We start from the raw sequence: 22,590 nt of genomic DNA on the forward strand, positions 1-22,590 counted from the left end.
GGCGCGGGAATGTGCTGCTGGTGGCTGGTGATAGATCTTATGGTCAGTGGACACACACACGCGCGCATGTGCGGACACACATGCATGCGTACACACGCATGCATGCGCACACACGCATGCGTGCACACACACACACAACAAAGGGAAGGTACTCCATTGGATAAGGGAGTACCTAAGCAACAGAAGACAGCGAGTCACTGTGAGAGGGGGGGGGGGGGAGGAGGCCTCATATTGGCGAGACGTCACCAGTGGAGTCCCGCAGGGTTCAGTCCTTGGACCCATACTGTTTCTGATATATGTAAATGATCTCCCAGATGGTATAGAATCGTTCCTCTTATTGTTTGCTGACGATGCAAAAATTATGAGGAGGATTAAGACGAAGGAAGACAGTATGAGGCTACAAGATGACCTAGACAGACTGAATGAATGGTGTGAGGCTGGCTAACATCAGAACTGCTTTCAGGACCTGTGTAAGGAATCATTCAGAACCTTGTATATCACATATGTAAGACCAATCCTTGAGTATGCGGCCCCAGCATGGAGCCCGTACCTTGTCAAGCACAAGACGAAGGTTGGAAAAGTTCAGAGGTATGCCACTAGACTAGTCCCAGAACTAAGAGACATGAGCTACGAGTAAAGGCTGCGTGAAATGCACCTCATGACACTGGAAGACAGAAGAGTAAGGGAAGACATAATCACTACCTACAAAATTCTCATATGAATTAGCAGGGTAGATAAAGGTAAACTGTTTAGCACGGGTGGTACGCGAACAAGGGGACACAGGTGGAAACTGAGTACCCACATGAGCCACAGGGACGTTAGAAAGAACTTTCTCAGTGTCAGAGTAGTTAACAGACGGAATGCATTAGGCAGTGATGTGATTGATTGATTGATGAAGATTAAGCCACCCAAAAGGTGGCATGGGCATGAATAGCCCATAAGTGGTGGCCCTTTTGAGCCATTTCCAGTATCAATAAATGATACTGGAGATCTGTGGAGGTACGACTGCACCCTGCGTGACGGAAGATGTCTCCTGTGTGGAAGTGATGTGGTGGAGGCTGACTCCATACACAGTTTCAAATGTAGATATGATAGAGCCCAGAAGGCTCAGGAACCTGTACACCAGTTGATTGACAGTTGAGAGGCGGGACCAAAGAGCCGGAGCTCAACCCCCGCAAGCACAACTAGGTGAGTACACACTATGGCCACCCTGGCTACACTTGCCATTAATCTCAGGAACTGGTAAGTCGACATGTTATTTTAGTCAACGGTGCCATGCCATACCTCACGGCGTGAAGGCTTTTTATATTCCCTCTTTACACGGAGTGGAACTGTTGTTTCACGGCGTTGTTGTGGGTCGCACCAAGTTCAATTGCTTGATACCTCTCCACCTATCAATAAATACTCACTCATGGAGTTAAACGACTGTTAATACAAATTGAGTTTTATTTATGACAAATTATTCGAAAGGCAGGGCTTGGAGCTAAAGCTTAACCCTGAATATAAGGATATATATACATGATTAAAAAAACACAAACACATCCCTTTTAAAGAGCTCTTGGGCCAGATTCACGAAGCAGTTACGCAAGTACTTACGAACGTGTCCATCTTTCCTCAATCTTTGACGGCTTTGGTTACATTTATTAAACAGTTTACAAGCATGAAAACTTGCCAATCAACTGTTGTTATTGTTATAAACAGCCTCCTGGTGCTTCGGAGCTCATTAACTGTTTAATAATTGTAAACAAAGCCGCCAAAGATTGAGAAAAGATGTACAGGTTCATAAGTGCTTGCGTAACTGCTTCGTGAATCTGGCCCTTGAACACTCGACAATGAATCTATCGCTATTAAAGCGATTGAACCCTTAGTTGGGAACTATCAGGGGGGAAAGCGCCAAGCCATTACGACTATATAGCACTGGGAAGGGGTCAGGATAAGGATTTGGGATGAGACGGGGGGAAGGAATGGTGCCCAACCACTTGGACGGTCGGGGATTGAACGCCGACCTGCATGAAGCGAGACCGTCGCTCTACCGTCCAGCCCAAGTGGTTCGACAACTGAGTCGGGAACTCTAAGTATTTAGTATTTGAGTTCCCGACTCAGGACATTATAATGCTTTCCCAGGCTATATATTCCACAATCTTCCATGGTTATTGAGAATGAAAGTGAACGTTCATGAGAGTTCTCGAGAGAGGAACTGCGGAATATCAGCGAACTATTGTGACTAGGGGCCTGATTCACGAAGCAGTTACGCAAGTACTTACGAAACTGCCCATTTTTCTCAATCTTTGGCGGTTTTGTTTACAATTATTAAATAGTTAATGAGCTCCGAAGCACCAGGAGGCTGTTTATAACAATAACAACAGTTGATTGGCAAGTTTTCACGCTTGTAAACTGTTTAATAAATGTAACCAAAGCCGTCAAAGATTGAGGAAAGATGTACACGTTCGTAAGTACTTGCGTAACTCCTTCGTGAATCTGACCCCTGGACAATATGTCTATCATCCTACACAAACGGCAACTGTTGACTGGACAAAATTACATGTCTAAGATTCTGGACAAAAGCCCACTTAGTGGTCTATCTTGAGTCTATCTTGAGATGATTTCGGGGCTTTTTTTTTTTTTAGTGTCCCCGCGGCCCGGTCCTCGACCAGGCCTCCACCCCCAGGAAGCAGCCCGTGACAGCTGACTAGCACCCAGGTACCCATTTTACTGCTAGGTATCAGGGGCATAGGGTGAAAGAAACTCTGCCCATTGTTTCTCGCCGGCGCCTGGGATCGAACCCAGGACCACAGGATCACAAGTCCCGCGTGCTGTCCGCTCGGCCGACCGGCTCCTTTAGGGTAGCTAAATCAAACCACTAAACAATGTGTGTGTTCACTACAAGTGTAAATGGCTTAGTTTAGAAATAAATAAATAAATAAATATAAATAAATATGTTTATTCAGGTAAGGTACATACATACATACAAGTGATGTTACATTAATGGATTGATATATAGATAGAGCTAGTACATACAATGCCTAAAGCCACTATTACGCAATGCGTTTCGGGCAAAAATTAAGAAATGGGCAGAAATTATCGCGGGTCCAGCACGTGACTCCAACCATTTAGTGACAGACACCCCTGTACCACTCAACCCCAGGATCCCCATGCGCTCCACAACAACCTAATTAAACACACCACATTGACAACATTAATCACGTGACAGCAGTCAAGCAGAACGCCTGTGCTGATTGCCAATTTGCAAGAAAAGAATCTACTTAAGTGTTCAGCTGTTACCCTCGTCCTCAGCATACTCTCTGAAAAAGAGACTGGAGTATGCGGATTCCTCATACACATTTCTGCTGTCAAAACACCAGCATATTCCAGCAAGTGATAACAGGCAATAAGGCAAAAAGATAACATACCACAAATTACAACAAAAGCAATATATGTCTATAAGGACGCGTTCAGTGACTGACTGACTGACTGTAGCCACCAGTCTCTCTATGTCTGACACCAGCGTGAGTCGTGTCGTTCTGCCAGCTGTCGTGTAGGTCGCTCGGTCGTGTTGCAGGTCGTTCGGTCGTGTTGGAGGTTGAGTGGTTGGTGAATTCATCTTCTGAGGGCGGAGCGGCCCAAGCTCACTATCGCTATCCAACCCGTTCTCGCAAATTTAATAAGTCAATATTGACTTATTAAATATGTGCATAGGTGACATACTTAACATAATAGTTTCCCTTGAAAAGCTTCATAGAAAACACCGACCTTACCTAACCTACTTAGTATGTTAAGATAAGCATCTTATTGCTTCGTAATTACAATTATTACCTAACCTATACCTATAATAGGTTAAGTAACAATTGTAATTACGAAGCTATAAGATGCTTATTTTAACATACTAAGTAGGTTAGGTAAGATCGGTGTTTTCTATGAAGCTTTTCAAGGGAAACTATTATGTTTAGTATGTCACCTATGCACGCAACTAATAAGTCAATATTGACTTATTAAATTTGCGAGAACGGGTTGCGCTATCACTGACCCTGCACGTGTACTCACCTAGTTGTACTTACCTAGTTGTGTTTGCGGGGGTTGAGCTCTGGCTCTTTGGTCCCGCCTCTCAACCGTCAATCAACAGGTGTACAGATTCCTGAGCCTATCGGGCTTTATCATATCTACACTTGAAACTGTGTATGGAGTCAGCCTCCACCACATCACTTCCTAATGCATTCCATTTGTCAACCACTCTGACACTAAAAAAGTTCTTTCTAATATCTCTGTGGCTCATTTGGGCACTCAGTTTCCACCTGTGTCCCCTTGTGCGTGTTCCCCTTGTGTTAAATAGACTGCCTTTATCTACCCTATCAATTCCCTTCAGAATCTTGAATGTGGTGATCATGTCCCCCCTAACTCTTCTGTCTTCCAGCGAAGTGAGGTTTAATTCCCGTAGTCTCTCCTCGTAGCTCATACCTCTCAGCTCGGGTACTAGTCTGGTGGCAAACCTTTGAACCTTTTCCAGTTTAGTCTTATCCTTGACTAGATATGGACACCATGCTGGGGCTGCATACTCCAGGATTGACCTGACATATGTGGAATACAAAGTTCTGAATGATTCTTTACACAAGTTTCTGAATGCCATTCGTATGTTGGCCAGCCTGGCATATGCCGCTGATGTTATCCGCTTGATATGTGCTGCAGGAGACAGGTCTGGCGTGATATCAACCCCCAAGTCTTTTTCCTTCTCTGACTCCTGAAGAATTTCCTCTCCCAGATGATACCTTGTATCTGGCCTCCTGCTCCCTACACCTATCTTCATTACATTACATTTGGTTGGGTTAAACTCTAACGTGTGTGTGTGTGTGTGCACGTGTGTGCACGACACACCTCTGCTGGAGAGTGAGCACGACCCATTAACGTACTCTATGGCCCGTCGAGGGGGAAGTAATTATTCCAACATTAAGACAACACAAGTCACAGGTCCAGTGACGGCCGGGACCCCATCACTATGTCACCCAATCACACCACAAATGAAGATAATATGTGTACGTGTACATATTATGTGTACATGTATATTATATGTGCATATACATATGTGTGCAGCTTGAATGGACCCCAAGCATCAGTTTATATGTATTCAGTTCATATGTATACTATACGGGCTGACCAGCAACGCCCGGGTCTCTCTCCCCTCCCCTCACTCTCTCCTCTTCCCCTATTCCCAACTCTCTTCCTCGTCTTTCCCCTCTCGCATCCTTTGCAATTTTCTCCCTCTCTCCCCCAATATTCCCTCCCCTCTCCTTCTCTATCTCCTCCCCGTTCTATCTCACCCATTCCCCTCTCCCTTCTCCACCGTCTCTCAATCACCCCCTCTCTTGCCTCTCCCTATTCTCCCCCCCCCCTCTCTCTCCTTCCTTCCTTCCCGCCCCCCCTATATCACCTCTCCTATTTTGGACAGACATTCTAATTTATAGACCCTGGTCATGTATGCCTCTAACTAGGCTGAAGTAACAGACGCATAATCATAACAATTTACTAACAGATCCGGTAATAAATGGACATAATAAAAATAACAAATATAATCCCAGTAAAATACAGTTAGACAAGTAGTGTATAATCACATATCTTCATCCAGGCGGTGTGTCAAAGTTGTCATCTTAAACGAGAGGACCGCCACCACCTTCTTGAATCACTCGACAGAGGTAAAGTGACGGGATCAGATAAGATCAGCCAATTAATCTTACGGAATTGAGCAGACCTGGTGGCTTCACTTCTCAAGAGGACTCTACCAGCTCTGTCTGCCTCAAGAAATGTGGTCTTACGGAGGAAGGGAGATATAGTTCCAGTTCACCAAAGGAGGAGTCGTTCAGTAGTCGACAACTAAAGTCACTGTGTCACTGCTCCTGTGTCCTGTGTCAAATAAAGTCCTGTGTCACTGCTCTCAATTACTGACAAACTTCTTAAGATAATATTCTCAGAACAAATGACAATATGCAGATGAGGAGTCACAATAACGTGGCTGAAATATGTTGACCAGACCACACACACTAGAAGGTGAAGGGACGACGACGTTTCGGTCCGTCCTGGACCATTCTCATGTCGATTGTGTCAGGTCGACTTGAGAATGGTCCAGGACGGACCGAAATGTCGTCGTCCCTTAACTTTCTAGTGTGTGGTCTGGTCAACAACAAATGACAACATTTATTAACCATCGTCAGTTAATGTGTGGATAGTAATATAGTTTCAGGAGATATCGTTCTCCTGTTGATCTTTAGGTAGGCCTCTCTACTCCACGGCATCTCACTCTGAACTCAAGAGATCAGTCTTGAGTTGAGAGCTACACTGAGTTGAGAGCATGTGCTACACTGCACATTTCAGGTGCCATTATCTGGGTATGGCAACTTGGTCTATTTGCCACGCTTCGAACACTGGGTATCTCATGCCCCATTTCACAGCTAAATAGGGACTGTCTTCAAGAATTGGCTCTGAGAGGTCGTTAATGGAGCAGAATCTCAAAGCCACATTCTTGGTGTCAATGTTCCACCGAGCAGGGTGCTTGGGGCTCTCGCAAGATCTGCCACTCATTCCTGAAGCTCTAGCCTATGCTGAAGATTTCACTCTCTTACATATACAAGAGAGGAAATGCCGACTGCTACATGGCTCATTAATTACATGGCAGCAATTTCTTTCTGGGAGCAGAGTGACAGGGTACATTTGCTACTGAAAAAACACAGACACGAGAACGAACCTGTGACAGGACAGATTGGTGGAAAAACTCTAGTCCTCAGCGACAAATTAACTTCTTGGCGATGAAATCTGACTCTTTGATGACCACGAAGAAGCACATGCTGAGTCTAACAAGCGAGGCAGCCAATAAAACTTGCAGCCCATAGAAGCATTTCATACCCTCTCGACAGCAGTGGTTGCAAAACTTTACATAAATCTCAAGCTCACTCCCATCTTGAGTGTGAACAACTTTTATCCAAAACATGAACAGTATAGAGAACCAAGAGAGAGAGAAGACCTAGGCCTATTGCATAAAGAAATCACATTAACTTGAGGTATCAATGAGAAAATCGGTAGGAGCCATAAAGAGGATTGGAACTTGCACACCGGGTGCTCCCCAGGCGTGTGTTTGGGAGTACCTGTGGGCAGGTTCGAATCCTATTCATTTTCTCTCCAATCGCTATTCTTGACCCGTTCTGTTTTGACGGGTGAGTATATCAGAGCCTTTAACACTGGAGAGATGTTGGTGGCCTTAGTGATATGTTTAAGGCATGTCGTGGTACAGTGGACTAGAGCGCGTCTGCGAACACTCAGCGCAGAGGTTCGAATCCTCATCAACGCCCTTCAGGATTTGTCCGTTTAAGACAAATGTTCTCAAGATTCTCCACCTTTGGGCGAGCAAAAGTCAGCCATCACAACTCAAGGCGCTCAGCATCCTGGTGCTGGCTGCGCCATACTCCAAATACTAAGCTGACTCGTATTTGAAACGTCTCTCAATATATAGATTCCTGTGAGCTCAAGTCCAGTAACTATATGAAGGCTCTCTCATACAGCTGACTCCAGCTTCATCCTATTACTAACAGCATTTTAATAAAGTTTAAATAAAGTTTAATTTAATGAAAATTAAATAAAGTTTAATTCCTAATAAAGTAATTTAATAAAGTTTAATTCCTAATAAAGTAATTTAATAATTAATAAAGTTTAATAAATAATAATAAATAATTAAAATTAGTCTTAATTAAATTAATAAAGTTTATTCCTAATGAAAACAAATAAGCTCATCAAATATATGAGTTTCTAGGTTGAGGCTCCGGATGAGTTCATAACAGCTCTTGCTTGCAGTTGCATAGGAACATTAATTACCTTCCTAACGAACCCTAGTGTTAGGTTAAAAGCGCGCGCGCACGCACACACACCACTTTAAACCCAAAACTTACAAAGGTTGGCACCAAGACTGATACCAGAGCTAAGAGGGTTAAGCTATGAGGACAGGCTAAGGAACATCATGTCACAACCCTAGAAGGAACAGAGGAGACATGATCACAACGTGATACTGAGTGGAATTAATATATAAGCCGCGTCAAATTGAGAGAAAGTGGGATAAGAGGACACAAGTGGATTACAGAGGGAATGCAGTCTTTATCAGATCTACGTTGAGATCTGATAAAGACCTTTTTTGCGCTACCGCTCACAGGACGAGTATGGGGTGCACAATAAACTACCACTCACAGGATGAGTATGGGGTGCACAATAAACTACCGCTCACAGGATGAGTATGGGGTGCACAATAAACTACCACTCACAGGATGAGTATGGGGTGCACAATAAACTACCACTCACAGGATGAGTATGGGGTGCACAATAAACTACCACTCACAGGATGAGTATGGGGTGCACAATAAACTACCACTCACAGGATGAGTATGGGGTGCACAATAAACTACCGCTCACAGGATGAGTATGGGGTGCACAATAAACTACCACTTACAGTCAACAAGTGGAACTCATTGAAATAAGTCGTGGAAGCCACCTCCATCCACAACTTTAATGCCAGATTCAACAACGAATTCGAACGTCAGAATAGTTCAGTTATCTAGGGCAACAACGGGAGTAGTTATCGGGTGATAACGAACTATAAGCCTCACTCCCCTGTACTCACTGATAGCCAAGTACCAACCACAACAAGCGAGTCAGTCCAACCACCCATCGCAGCCTCTCGCCGCCAGCCATCCTTGGGCCCACCAAACTATTCCCTAATGAACTACGTGAAGCGCCAGGATAAAAACCCGTAAAAACTAATAAACTTCGCAAACATGATAAATAAATGGTCGTAAAAACGGGGCCCACGTCATAAACGCGGTAGACGGCAAAACCCCGTTATTACGCTGCATACATTAAACTATAAAACCACCTCATTCGGGGCCAGAATTCCACGCACTGCACCACTTTATTCCCCCAATTCTTCCCACTTATTTACCCTTCATTATTCTGCCTGCGAATGACGCGAGAAGATAGAAAAAAAGTGGAGGAATGCTTGACTTCCAATCCGTTTTCTTTCTGGGGTCTTTGCCAAGCCCAGCAAGACAAAAAAGGGTGTAGTCTCAGCTAGTCTTGATCGTCCTACGTTGGCTAGCAGTATAATAAGTCCTTAAAAAACATACCTCACACTCCTATATATATCTGCGACTTTATATAACGCAGATGAAAACTAGGGATAAAATGACATATATATATATTATACCCCCTATAATAAATATATAAGGCATTCGCAGGGACATTGTTTAAAGCCACTAGAGCCAAACAAAACGATTGAACTAGGGAGAGGTATATGATTATTATCTATGCAAAGTAGTCGAGCTAAATCATTTTGCTGCTGGGAGATCAAAGAAAATGGGATTAAGTTTTCAAAGTGCGTGGTCATTGGAGATAATATGTACAGGTTAAACATGGAAACTTGAGTTAGCGTGCAGATGGGGGGCCTCACCTGCACGCTAATGCTGTGTGTGTGTGTGTGTGTGTGTGTGTGTGTGTGTGTGTGTGTGTGTGTGTGTGTGTGTGTGTGTGTGTGTGTGTGTGTGAGATACACATAAACACTTATCAAACTCATACGCACACACTTTCTCTCTATCACACACACACACACTCACTTTCTGTCTCACACACACACACACACACACACACACACACACACACACACACACACACACACACACACACACACACACACACACACACACACACACACCTGTACCACACACGGCTGTTACTCCACACACATAAGATAGGGAATAAGGAGAAACTATCTCACCTTATCACACAGCATCTGGCCTCTCATATAACCTAGACATGGAGAGAAAAACTCTTAAAGACTTCAAGCAAAGAACAACCAGCAGTTATTAAGGCTCACGAGTGCTATGTTCCCGGGAACTTACAAGACACCCAAGGATACTTGGTCCAACCTCTCTGTGTAAATGTTTTTGAAGTTTTGTTTAAATAGTTTGTTTTGGTAATATATTTCAAGTGATTTTGTGGCGTTTAGATATTTGTTATTTAAGTCCTTATTTTATGATACGTTTACAATTATTATTGCAAACAGTTTTATTAGTTACATAATGAGAGTTTTTAATTATAGCTGTTGTGATAATTATGTTAATAATAATTACAATTATATCACTATATTAAAATAATTATTGATGCAATAATTTACAAAAATTATTTGTATTAATATTACGACTATTAATAGCTGATTTATTTACTTTTCTGCCTTAATATAATTAGATTGTACTTGAAAACTATTAGTTATTTTTGGCATCTGCCAAAATGTGTAGATTTACAGGTAAACTTGTAATTATAAACTGGCTTCGTGGCCAAGTAGCCGGCGCTCGGGGGTCGTAGTAGTAAGGGCCCGGGTTCGATTCCCGGCCCAGGCAGAAACAAATGAGCAGAGTTTCATTCACCTGATGCACCTGTTCAATTATCAGTACCTGGGAGTTAGACAGCTGCTACGAGCTGCCTTCCTGGGGGGAGGGGGGTTGTAGAGAGAAATATAACTTGAAGATAAAGGAAAAAATAGATCGGTTAGAAAGGCGGGGTCCAAGAGCTAATAGTTCAATTCTACCGGCAGAAAAATAGTAATTACACACAGACATTTAATTCTTGATAGCTGGATTTTTGTCTATACAATCTCAATTAAGCATGTTAGGATGATTGTGAGCAGGCAACACAATCTCTGGAGATTGTCACTTTCACCAAACATCTCTCACCTTCACTTACCACTTTGTATCTCACCCTCTGACATAGTTAACAGTCTGTTCAGCCACTCTAATTGGCCCCAATAATTATCCTCACAAAACCGGACTATGAGCGTGTAGTCGTTGTTCATCCTATCACCCTAACTCCGCTACCTAGGATGGACGACTACCACGTGGTCGTCGTACATCCTATCACTACCACCGCCAGCGGGCGCGGCCATTGTATCGTCGTCGTGCATCCTATAAAGAAAATTCCCAGCCTGGCCCCCTCGTTACCCTGGCAGACATTATAATCACCGCCATTATAGCAATTAGTATCACCGCTTCAACAGTGCTTTTAGCAAGTTCTAAATCCCCTTCACTCTCTCTCTCTCTCTCTCTCTCTCTCTCTCTCTCTCTCTCTCTCTCTCTCCACCTCCCACTTCGCTATTAAGAAAACCTCAAACAGGAAATTACAGACCAATTTCCCTTCTAGGTATACCAGGATAATCACGGACACAATCACAGACTGGTGAAATGAATATAACATCACCCAACATGGATTCAGAAACCATATAGGGGGGTCCATATAGCTATATAACCCTGATATATGAGCAGATTATCAACCACGATGACTAAAGAGCAATGTAGTATAGCGCTCGGAGGCAAATCAAATGTGAGAAAGTCTGCCTCAAGTTCACACACAGAGATCACAATAACGTGATGCATCAAATGGAGCCGTGACGATGATGCATCAAATCCACAAGGGCCGTGACGAGGATTCGAACCTGCGTTCGGGAGCATCGCAGACACTCCGTCGATTAAGGCAGTGTCTGGGATGCTCCCGGACGCAGGTTCGAATCCTCGTCACGGCCCTTGTGGATTTGTTCATCTGCCTCAAGTTGTTTTCACATATCCATACATTAAAACATTGATTGTAACCATAATATATATGTGCTTCAGCCTACAGTTTAGACCTATTGTCTTGTGTATGACCCTCTGTCCTGCGTGACAGTGAATACCACCATTATCCTCACTTTAATAAGACTTTCCAAATCCTCAGATTAGGCAAAATTGTAATTAATTTTGTCAATAAAGATGTTAATAATAATAATGCCTCACAGGCCTAAAACAGAAGACATGAGAACTAGGACTTCCATATATATTCAGAGCAACATTATGCATCTTTATTAGACAAGCAGAACCGAAATGGACTTGAAAAGTGGAGTGCCTCAAGGAAGCTGCCCATCCTCCTCAAATGATGGTACTTAGAGATACCCTCAAGATCTTGAGTTCTTGAGGTTATCTTGAGATGATTTCGGGGCTTAGTGTCCCCGCGGCCCGGTCCTCGACCAGGCCTTCTCTTTGTTACACACCCCCCGAGAAGCAGCCCGTAGCAGCTGTCTAACTCCCAGGTGCCTATTGACTGCTAGATGTACAGAGGCATCAGGGTGAAAGAAACTCTGCCCATTTGTTTTCATCTCCACCGGGGATCGAACCCAGAACCTCAGAACTTCGAATCCCGAGCGCTGTCCATTCAGCTGTCAGGCCCCAGGTTACCAGGTTACTTGTAGTATCTATTTGGTGGAAAGTACCAATATGTAGTGATGGACCACCAGAAAGTACCAATATATAGTGATGGACCACCAGAAAGTACCAATATGTAGTGATGGACCACCAGAAAGTACCAATATGTAGTGATGGACCACCAGAAAGTACCAATATGTAGTGATGGACCACCAGAAAGTACTAATATATAGTGATGGACCACCAGAAAGTACCAATATGTAGTGATGGACCACCAGAAAGTACCAATATGTAGTGATGGACCACCAGAAAGTACCAATATGTTGTGATGGACCACCAGAAAGTACCAATATGTAGTGATGGTCCACCAGAAAGTACCAATATGTAGTGATGGACCACCAGAAAGTACCAATATGTAGTGATGGACCACCAGAAAGTGCCAATATGTAGTGATGGACCACCAGAAAGTACCAATATGTAGTGATACATATTGATACTTCCCACCCCCCTTCCCCCCCCCCCTATCATACAAGGGAATACAGCCACGTGAAGTACCCCCCCCCTCACCCTCCCAGCAATTTCGTCACGTGTAGCATAAAAGTAACGTACACAAATGCAGATGGAATTGCAAATAAAGTAGTAGAGTTAGAGGAAAGAGTGGCATAAGAATAACTGCACACATGATTGCAATAACGGAAGCAAAACTGACAAAGTATTATAGGAAATGCAATCTTCCCACAAGGATATTAAGTAATAAGGAAGGATAGGATGAATAGAGGGGTAGATGGTGAAGCCCAGTTGCTATACTGCTACACTGGAACTTTGAAGACGTAAAATTAGTAGAATAATCTCATCAGCAAGAGTTCATACTAACAATAGCAGCAGTGGGAGACATGACAACTGTGGCAGCGGTGAATTACAATCCCTCACTAAACAATAAAAGTTCTAGGGAAGAATACCATAAATGCAATGAAAATTGTCTGAAGGTTATCTTGAGGTTATCTTGAGATGATTTCGGGGCTTTTAGTGTCCCCGCGGCCCGGTCCTCGACCAGGCCTCCACCCCCCAGGAAGCAGCCCGGGACAGCTGACTAACACCCAGGTACCTATTTTACTGCTAGGTAACAGGGGCATAGGGTGAAAGAAACTCTGCCCATTGTTTCTCGCCGGCGCCCGAGATCAAACCCGGGACCACACAGGATCACAAGTCCAGTGTGCTGTCCGCTCGATCGACCGGCTCCCAGTCGAAGAAAAAGGTAATGAAGACAAAAAAATCAGCCATAATGGCAAAGCGAATAAGAGCTAAAATCCGAATACTAGAAGACTTCAACCAAAGGGAAATAGACTGGATAAATAAGGACCTTCACGGGTGTGACGAGACATGGAGAGTAAGACTGGTAGACGTGACAGACAAACATCAGCAAATCTCAGAACTGACGAGAGAAAGAGGAGAGAGGGCCCACCAGCCACTCTTGGCCTGATGCTCTCCCAAAATGAGGCAATGTTGAAAATATTAGAGTACGAGATGCCTCTAGTGACCACTACATTTTATTTTCTACCACAGACGTGGCCAGACATTTACAATGCTAACCACCATATATACATTTTCTTCTGTCCTCCATGGACAGGGTTAGAGATCTGTTAAACATATAGTTCCTGGGATTTATTGAACAATCAACCACAGAAGGTGATTGTAGTGCTTTTAAAATGCTAATCTAACCTGCATTGTCATGCTTGAATATACATAGAGAAACTATGTATATTCATGCAACAACACATACATACATACAAAAATACCTCTGTGAAGTTTCCGTGTTCTCATAACGAATAGTTGGGAGAACAAAATAATGTTACAGCTACTTTTAATTAAAACAAAAATGGAGTTTAAAGTTGCATTTCATCTGAACAACTCAAACAACGACAGCATGTAGTTCAACCCTAAATTAATATTTCCTCGTGAACACTTACATTAATGGAGTCATCTGCGCCTTAACTGCTGTCCTCGTCTCACCTGAGGATGGAAAAAATAATTTTAGAAATTTTCCACATGTCGAATGTCTGCAACAGCATTTGCAATATATTCTAAGGATATGGAGCCGGTCGGCCGAGCGGACAACACACTGGACTTGTGATCCTGTGGTCCCGGGTTCGATCCCGGGCGCCGGCGAGAAACAATGGGCAGAGTTTCTTTCACCCTATGCCCCTGTTACCTAGCAGTAAAATAGGTACCTGGGTGTTAGTCAGCTGTCACGGGCTGCTTCCTGGGGGTGGAGGCCTGGTCGAGGACCGGGCCGCGGGGACACTAAAAGCCCCGAAATCATCTCAAGATAACCTCAAGATAGGTCTAAGGTGCAGCTACCGGCCTCTCCAGCCCGTCTTCTCGCCTAATGCTTCATACTGAAGTCACTAAATCCCTTACAAATGAACTTATCATGTATAGTATACAATTACCCCCAAGTGTATAGTATACATGGTAACTGTATACTATACAGTCCCTAAGTACTGCATACAATAATAGTATGTAGTACTACCTGTCGTTGTTGTTTCAGATGTAGCTACTCGGAACGAAGTGTCCATGTAGCACGGGCTATGGCGAGCCCGTACAAGTACTATCATTGCTGGAGGAAATATTACAACCTTAGGAAACTGTCTACAAAATTTGCTCAGATTGGAAAATATTGACTGGCCATGTCAAGCCTCACAGAGGTGTGAGATGAGTGGTGATATGAGTCAGATATGTCCTGTCTGTGTGTGGACGTGACGCAGCGTAGGGGGAACTGATGCCTCTCAGTCTGTACCCATACCCTGTATCAGTACCCAGACCTACTGATGCCTCTCACTCTGTACCCATACCCTGTATTAGTACCCATACCTACTGATGCCTCCACTCTATACCCATACCCTGTATTAGTACCCATACCTACTGATGCCTCCACTCTATACCCATACCCTGTATTAGTACCCAGACCTACTGATGCCTCTCACTCTATACCCATACCCTGTATTAGTACCCAGACCTACTGATGCCTCTCACTCTATACCCATACCCTGTATTAGTACCCAGACCTACTGATGCCTCCACTCTATACCCATACCCTGTATTAGTACCCAGACCTACTGATGCCTCTCACTCTGTACCCATACCCTGTATTAGTACCCAGACCTACTGATGCCTCCACTCTATACCCATACCCTGTATTAGTACCCAGACCTACTGATGCCTCTCACTCTATACCCATACCCTGTATTAGTACCCAGACCTACTGATGCCTCTCACTCTATACCCATACCCTGTATTAGTACCCAGACCTACTGATGCCTCTCACTCTATACCCATACCCTGTATTAGTACCCAGACCTACTGATGCCTGTCACTCTATACCCATACCCTGTATTAGTACCCAGACCTACTGATGCCTCCACTCTATACCCATACCCTGTATTAGTACCCAGACCTACTGATGCCTCTCACTCTATACCCATACCCTGTATTAGTACCCAGACCTACTGATGCCTCTCACTCTATACCCATACCCTGTATTAGTACCCAGACCTACTGATGCCTCTCACTCTATACCCATACCCTGTATTAGTACCCAGACCTACTGATGCCTCTCACTCTGTACCCATACCCTGTATTAGTACCCAGACCTACTGATGCCTCTCACTCTGTACCCATACCCTGTATTAGTACCCAGACCTACTGATGCCTCTCACTCTATACCCATACCCTGTATCAGTACCCGAAACCCACTAACACTTCATACCCGACACATGTTGACCCGGACCATCAATGTGCCAACATTCACGTTGACCTGCCATTGGCTGTCTCAGACCTCCCTCGTGTATTATGGTCATCAGGGGCCAGATTCACGAAGCAGTTACGCAAGCACTTACCAACGTGTACATCTTTCCTCAATCTTTGACGGCTTTGTTTACAAGCATGAAAACATCTCAATCAACTGTTGCTATTGTTATAAACAGCCTCCTGGTGCTTCGGAGCTCATTAACTGTTTAATAATTGTAAACAAAGCCGCCAAAAATTGAGAAAAGATGTACAGGTTCGTAAGTGCTGGCGTAACTGCTTCGTGAATCCGGCCCAATTCCCATTTTCTTTACTTACAGTCCACCTGTTGTGGCGTAGCCTAGACCTCCTCTTACGAAGCTTCTCCACGAAGCTCAGACTCCCAATCAGTAATTATCTCTCTCATCCCTCCCTAAGTCTCCGCCCTCTCCCCTACCCGGCCACCATAGAGTGGCATCCGTATCAGACAAAAACAAGCTTCTATTAAAAAAAAAATAGATATACGAAGACATCTTAAAGCGGAGGAGATGGTATCTGGGCAGTGAGTAAAGAAATGAACATCGGGCCGCCCTGAGGACAGTACTCTCTCTCCCACACACACTGGTGCTCCACCACCCGGGCCTTCGAGGACGAGGACGAGGACGAGGAAGAGAGAGTCGAGGAGCAGCAACAGAAGTAGAAGGAGGAGCAGCAGCAACGGAAATAGGAGCAGTAGCAGCAGGGGCAACGGCAGCAGCAACAACAGCAACAGTAGCAGCACCAACAGCAGCAGCACCAGCAGCAGCACCAGCAGCAGCAGCAGCAGCAGGAACAGCAGCAACAGAACCAGCAGCACCAGTAGCAAGAGCAGCAAGAGCAGCACCAGCAGCAGCAGCAGCAGCAGCAGCAACAACAGCAGCAACAGCAGCATGAACAGCAGCAACAGCAGCAGCAGCACCAGTAGCAAGAGCAGCAAGAGCAGCAGCAGCAGCAGCAGCCGCACCAGCAGCACAAGTAGCACCAGCAGCAACAGCAGCAGCACCAACAGCAACAGCAGCAACAGCAGCAGCAACAGCAACAGCAGCAGCACCAACAGCAACAGCAGCAACAGCAGCAGCAACAGCAACAGCAGCAGCACCAACAGCAACAGCAGCAACAGCAGCAGCAACAGCAACAGCAGCAGCAACAGCAACAGCAGCAGCAACAGCAGCAGCACCAACAGCAACAGCAGCAGCAGCAGCATGGGCAACAGCAGCATGAACAGCAGCAACAGCAGCAGCAGGAACAGCAGCAACAGCAACAGCAGCATGAACAGCAGCACCAACAGCAGCAGCAGCAGCAACAGCAGCATGAACAGCAGCAACAGCAGCAGCAACAGCAGCAGCAGCAACAGCATGGGCAACAGCAGCAGCAGCAACAGCATGGGCAACAGCAGCACCAACAGCAGCAGCAGCAACAGCAGCAACAGCAGAAACAGCAGTGGCAGGAGAAAGGGAGGAGCCACAATGCACAAGCTCATTTATTACGTCCGCCACTCTATTATTACCGGGGAATAAATGTATGATAAATACTAGCCTCTTTACAGGCAGCGATGATCATTAACTTAATTATCGGAGAGCGTGAGGCTCCGTGCAATTTCAATATTCCCTTTGGTTCAGTCCAGCCTTTGGAGAGGTGCTCCGAGACCTCCTCTTCTACTCTAGCTCATCCTCGCCTTTTTTAGCAGTTAGTCATTGTTTGCTTTTCAGTTTTTGTGGGTTTATTGGTTATCTTTGTCTGCTGTTCCGGGATGCCATTGTTTGGGGTTTGCTTTGTCTAGGGTTCAAAGGTACCACTTTGCTTCTCCTCCTTTGTAGGCTTCAGTAGGGGGGATAGTGGTCAGTTACTGGGTGTCTGTGTCCACTGTCACCTGTGTTTATTGACACCTGTCTCCACCACTCCCACTGTCTATAATGAGTCTTCTCACTATGTCTCTCAAAATTGACCATTTTTGGTTTTGCACAACAAGTGAGTTTATTGGGCAGCGCCACTCATCCTGTGAGTTGACACACTGTCAGAGTGATAGTATTGGGCAGCGCCACTCATCCTGTGAGTGGACACACCGCCATAGTGACAGTATTGGGCAGCGGCACTCATCCTGTGAGTGGACACACCACCATAGTGACAGTATTGGGCAGCGGCACTCAACCTGTGAGTGGACACACCGCCATAGTGACAGTATTGGGCAGCGCCACTCATCCTGTGAGTGGACACACCGCCATAGAGACAGTATTGGGCAGCGTCACTCATCCTGTGAGTGGGCACACCGCCATAGAGACAGTATTGGGCAGCGCCACTCATCCTGTGAGTGGACACACCGCCATAGTGACAGTATTGGGCAGCGCCACTCATCCTGTGAGTGGACACACCGCCATAGTGACAGTATTGGGCAGCGTCACTCATCCTGTGAGTGGACACACCGCCATAGTGACAGTATTGGGCAGCGCCACTCATCCTGTGAGTGGACACACCGCCATAGTGACAGTATTGGGCAGCGCCACTCATCCTGTGAGTGGACACACCGCCATAGAAGCATGTACAACATCTATATATTAGGAAGAAAACCCGCTTGATTGTCCATCCTGTCACTTGTACCCAGACACAGCTGGGACTTGCTTAACTGTCTCAAGTTAACAGTTTATCAAACACGAAAATTAACATTGACCAACCCCTAAGCTTTTTTCTTGCGGGTGTAAAGTGGAGTGAACATTTTAAGAAGAGTATCTATATCTGACAGTGTTTAGCTAATTCAAACAGTGTGGATATATTATTCTACACATAATTCTAATGTCTCTTAGATGTTCACATTCTCTCAAGCAGTGGTCAAGGCGGTGTCTATCACTCTCACCACAGATTCTGCAACTCCTCTGCTCAACTGTTGTTTCCATCGCAAATATTCAAAACGGATTCTCGCTATTACTGATTCTCTCCCTCTTCCTCCTCCTCTTCGGCCATAACGATTGGGATTGCCAGCTGCAACCATGTTGTACCATCGTACAGATTCACTGGTTTGTGCTTCTATCCTCCTTTCCTCAGTTACCTTGTCACGGTGATGTTGCCTGATAGTACCTCTAACTTGTAGCAGAGTTTTGTGTATGAAGTATTCAATATGGTCTCCTTCAGCGCCCTCAGCAGCCAGCACATCTGCTCGTTCATTCCCACAGACTCCAACGTGGGACAGAACACACAGGAACCTAATCAACCTTTCATGATTAATAAGAGGCTAATTACAAATTAAAAAAAAATACTAATTTTAACAACTCTTTGATTTCAGATACTGAGGCCGCCTCCAACTACCACCTCACCAACCACAACAACAACAACCACCACCACCAACCACCAACAACCACCAACCACCACCAACAGTAATGGCTCATCCCTGCCATGTCAGCCCCACTTCGCCCCATCCAATTATCGACACTTCCTCCGCTCATTAACTCAGCTGTTCAAGACTATTTGTCACCTCTTACGCATTCAAGCAACCCAACATCAACAACTTACGATACTGCATCCTTAAGCTCAAGTAAATTGGCCCCATTAGCTCCCTATTTCACTGTCGTTTAAGACGTACGCTTTCCAGTTATTGGGGCAATTATCTAAATAATTCACCAAGCCACGAAGTCCATCGCCACTATTTCTATTATTACCTTATGTTATCATTTAGTATTTATTTATTACAGAGGCAGTTTCAAAATCATTCGTTCCTAATTAACATCATTACCTTTGCTGGTCGTTATGACTCGTTCTTAATATCCCAATTATTAATGTCTTATCAGTTCCTTCAATACCATTATCATGATGATTTTAAATATAATTATTGTTTAAAAGTTATACAATTACCCACCAAGCATTTGTCTTCACCATGGGAGACTGGTACACCATCACTATGGGAGACTGGTACAGTTTCACCATGGGAGACTGGTACACCTTCACTATGGTACAGCCCCAGCACCACCATCACCACCGCCATCACCACCACCACCATCACCACAACCACCAGCACCACCACCACCACCATCACCACCACCATCACCACCACTACCACCACCACCACCACCATCACCACCACCATCACGACCACCATAAAAAAGTAGCAACAGCAAAATAGTGCAAGATAATGTTGATAATAGTGAGTGGTAAAATATTAGAAGGTGTGGAGGGAGGGATACTTTGTGAGAACTGATGTCAATAATTGTCTGGCTAATCACTCAAGTGGGAGAGAGAGAGAGAGAGAGAGAGAGAGAGAGAGAGAGAGAGAGAGAAAGAGAGAGAGAGAGAGAGAGAGAGAGAGAGAGAGAGAGAGAGAGAGAGAGAGAGAGAAATGAGAGAAACAGAAAGAATCAGAGACAGACTGAAACATCAACAGACACTAACACAAATCATAATACAAGTAAAATACATCTCATACATATGTATGACTGCAAGTGTAATGTATACTTATATAAAACAAGGTGTAGACAGATACCGCTACTCTAGAGGCCTGTATAACTGACAGCAATATATTACATGACGGGAAGATATCATAAAGCGACAGATTAGGCAAAATTGTAATTAATTTTGCAAATTAACATATTAATAATAATAAAATAAAGCGACAAAATTTCATTTAATTTTCAATTTCATTTCATAACCTCTACACTGCGCCCCACAAAAATTTATCATGAAAGAGTACAAAAAAATTAACTTGAAAGGGAAGAACGGGATGGCTGCATCTTTCTGCACTACCAGGAAGTCTTCGCAACTGTTCCGTACAAGAAGTGCCGACACTATTTAAGTTTCAAGCTGTAATTACAAAACTAGAAAACTGGGAACTAAACTGCTGATGTGGACTGCAACTATTACATGTTGCTGATATGTGTACTGATTCTTAAGTACAAGTGTTCCACTTGCTCCTCAAGGTACAAGTGTTCCACCTGCTCCTCAAGGTACAAGTGTTCCACCTGCTCCTCAAGGTACAAGTGTTCCACTTGCTCCTCAAGGTACAAGTGTTCCACCTGCTCCTCAAGGTACAAGTGTTCCACCTGCTTCTCCCGATACGATCCAACACTAAATTTGTCACGTATAATTAATGCTGTTTTCTTTATTGACTTCCATGCAAGCTGCTATTGATTCGAGTGCCCGGAGCCAGCACTCAGGTTGAAGGAGCTGTTGCAAACTTGCAATATATTCCCGTTGCGCATATCATGAGTTGTTGACATGTAGTATATGTGTGTTTTCTACTTATATTTCCTGTCAACATAAAAATATATAGTCGTGGTAATTGAAATATATATATATACCTTTGTCATCCACATCACAAAATTTTGGTCACTCTTCCCTCGCTGCAAGGTTCTGTCCCTACCTTCCCCCTTTTCTTAGGGCAGGGTTTTTTCCCCTTACAAGTCCCCTATTCCTTAGCCTGGTAGACTATTCTCCCCCCTAATCTCGTGTCCATATTCACTTCTCTGGATCGAAAAATAGTCTCACTCATTCCTTTAGGACCAAGTGACCCACGCACTTGGTCGCACTTGGTCCACTGGGAAGTGCCTTGAAAGAAGACATTCGGACATAAATAGGCACACCTCACTTCCCTAAAGTCACTAATTAGTACTGTTGATAAGCCAAGATTGGAGATAGTAATGCCAGGCCATGAAGGATACAGTGAGTGCAGAAGTGGCACAAGTTACACTGCAGGCGATGAGTCACAATAACGGGGCTAAAGTAAGTTGACCAGACCACACAGACAACGACGTTTCGGTCCGTCCTGGACCATTCTGAAGTTGATCAACAGATCGAATTGAGAATGGTCCAGGACGGATCGAAACGTCGTCGTCTCTTCACCTTCTAGTGTGTGGTCTGGTCAATTTACACTGGACTATGACAAACAGTTTGGCAACTATTAATATATAAAAAAAGCAGTTTTAAATAGGAATGAATATTAACTCTTACTGATGGAGGCCTTCCACCATGACATGCCACACCAGACAACCTCACAGGAACACTGTCACATGGAAACGTAACCTAATGGAAGCAAAAACTAAATATTTTCTGAGCCAACGAGTTAATAGACCTATCCTAGCTTCACTATTCCTAACCTTACCTATATCAATGCCCTCGCAACATTGTCCGCCTCTCCTATGCCACTACCCGCCGCTATCCTCCCATACACCGCCATGCTGGGGCACGAACCCACAGTAATCTCAATTACTACCTACGACTCGTAAACCGCCCCATCCTCTTTACCCATCCTGAGTACACCCTCCCCTTCTCCACCTGGACCCATCACTTACCCTCTCCTGCCTGGATACACCCCCTCCCCACGCCACCCCAGCCTAGATTCATCCCTCCTTTTTCTTCCCTTCCCCCCTTACCTCCCTTACCCTTCCCTGCCCTGCCCAGGCTGGGAACCTACACCTTCCCTACCCTTGTCAAACCCACCTTCATAATTAGTACATAATTCCCATAGCAAGGACGTGTAATGTTGGTTTTCATTTACTAATTTTAATAGTTAACTGCCCAGAAGTGTCATACACGTGGAGGGGGGAGA

At 44.6% G+C, this 22,590-nt stretch overlaps 1 protein-coding gene across 1 annotated transcript in view; it reads right to left on the bottom strand.

The window, feature by feature from the left end:
• Positions 1-16,150, bottom strand: part of LOC138372175 (putative zinc carboxypeptidase) — an 18,267-nt gene extending 2,117 nt beyond the window's left edge. The window contains exon 1 of the mRNA XM_069337489.1: positions 16,139-16,150. Within this exon, the coding sequence (XP_069193590.1) occupies positions 16,139-16,150 (12 nt within the window). The remainder of the gene's footprint in view (positions 1-16,138) is intronic.
• Positions 16,151-22,590: the final 6,440 nt, after the last annotated feature.

This window comes from Procambarus clarkii, chromosome 38 (genome assembly GCF_040958095.1).
Source record: "Procambarus clarkii isolate CNS0578487 chromosome 38, FALCON_Pclarkii_2.0, whole genome shotgun sequence".
In the NCBI taxonomy this organism is placed as follows: domain Eukaryota; kingdom Metazoa; phylum Arthropoda; class Malacostraca; order Decapoda; family Cambaridae; genus Procambarus; species Procambarus clarkii.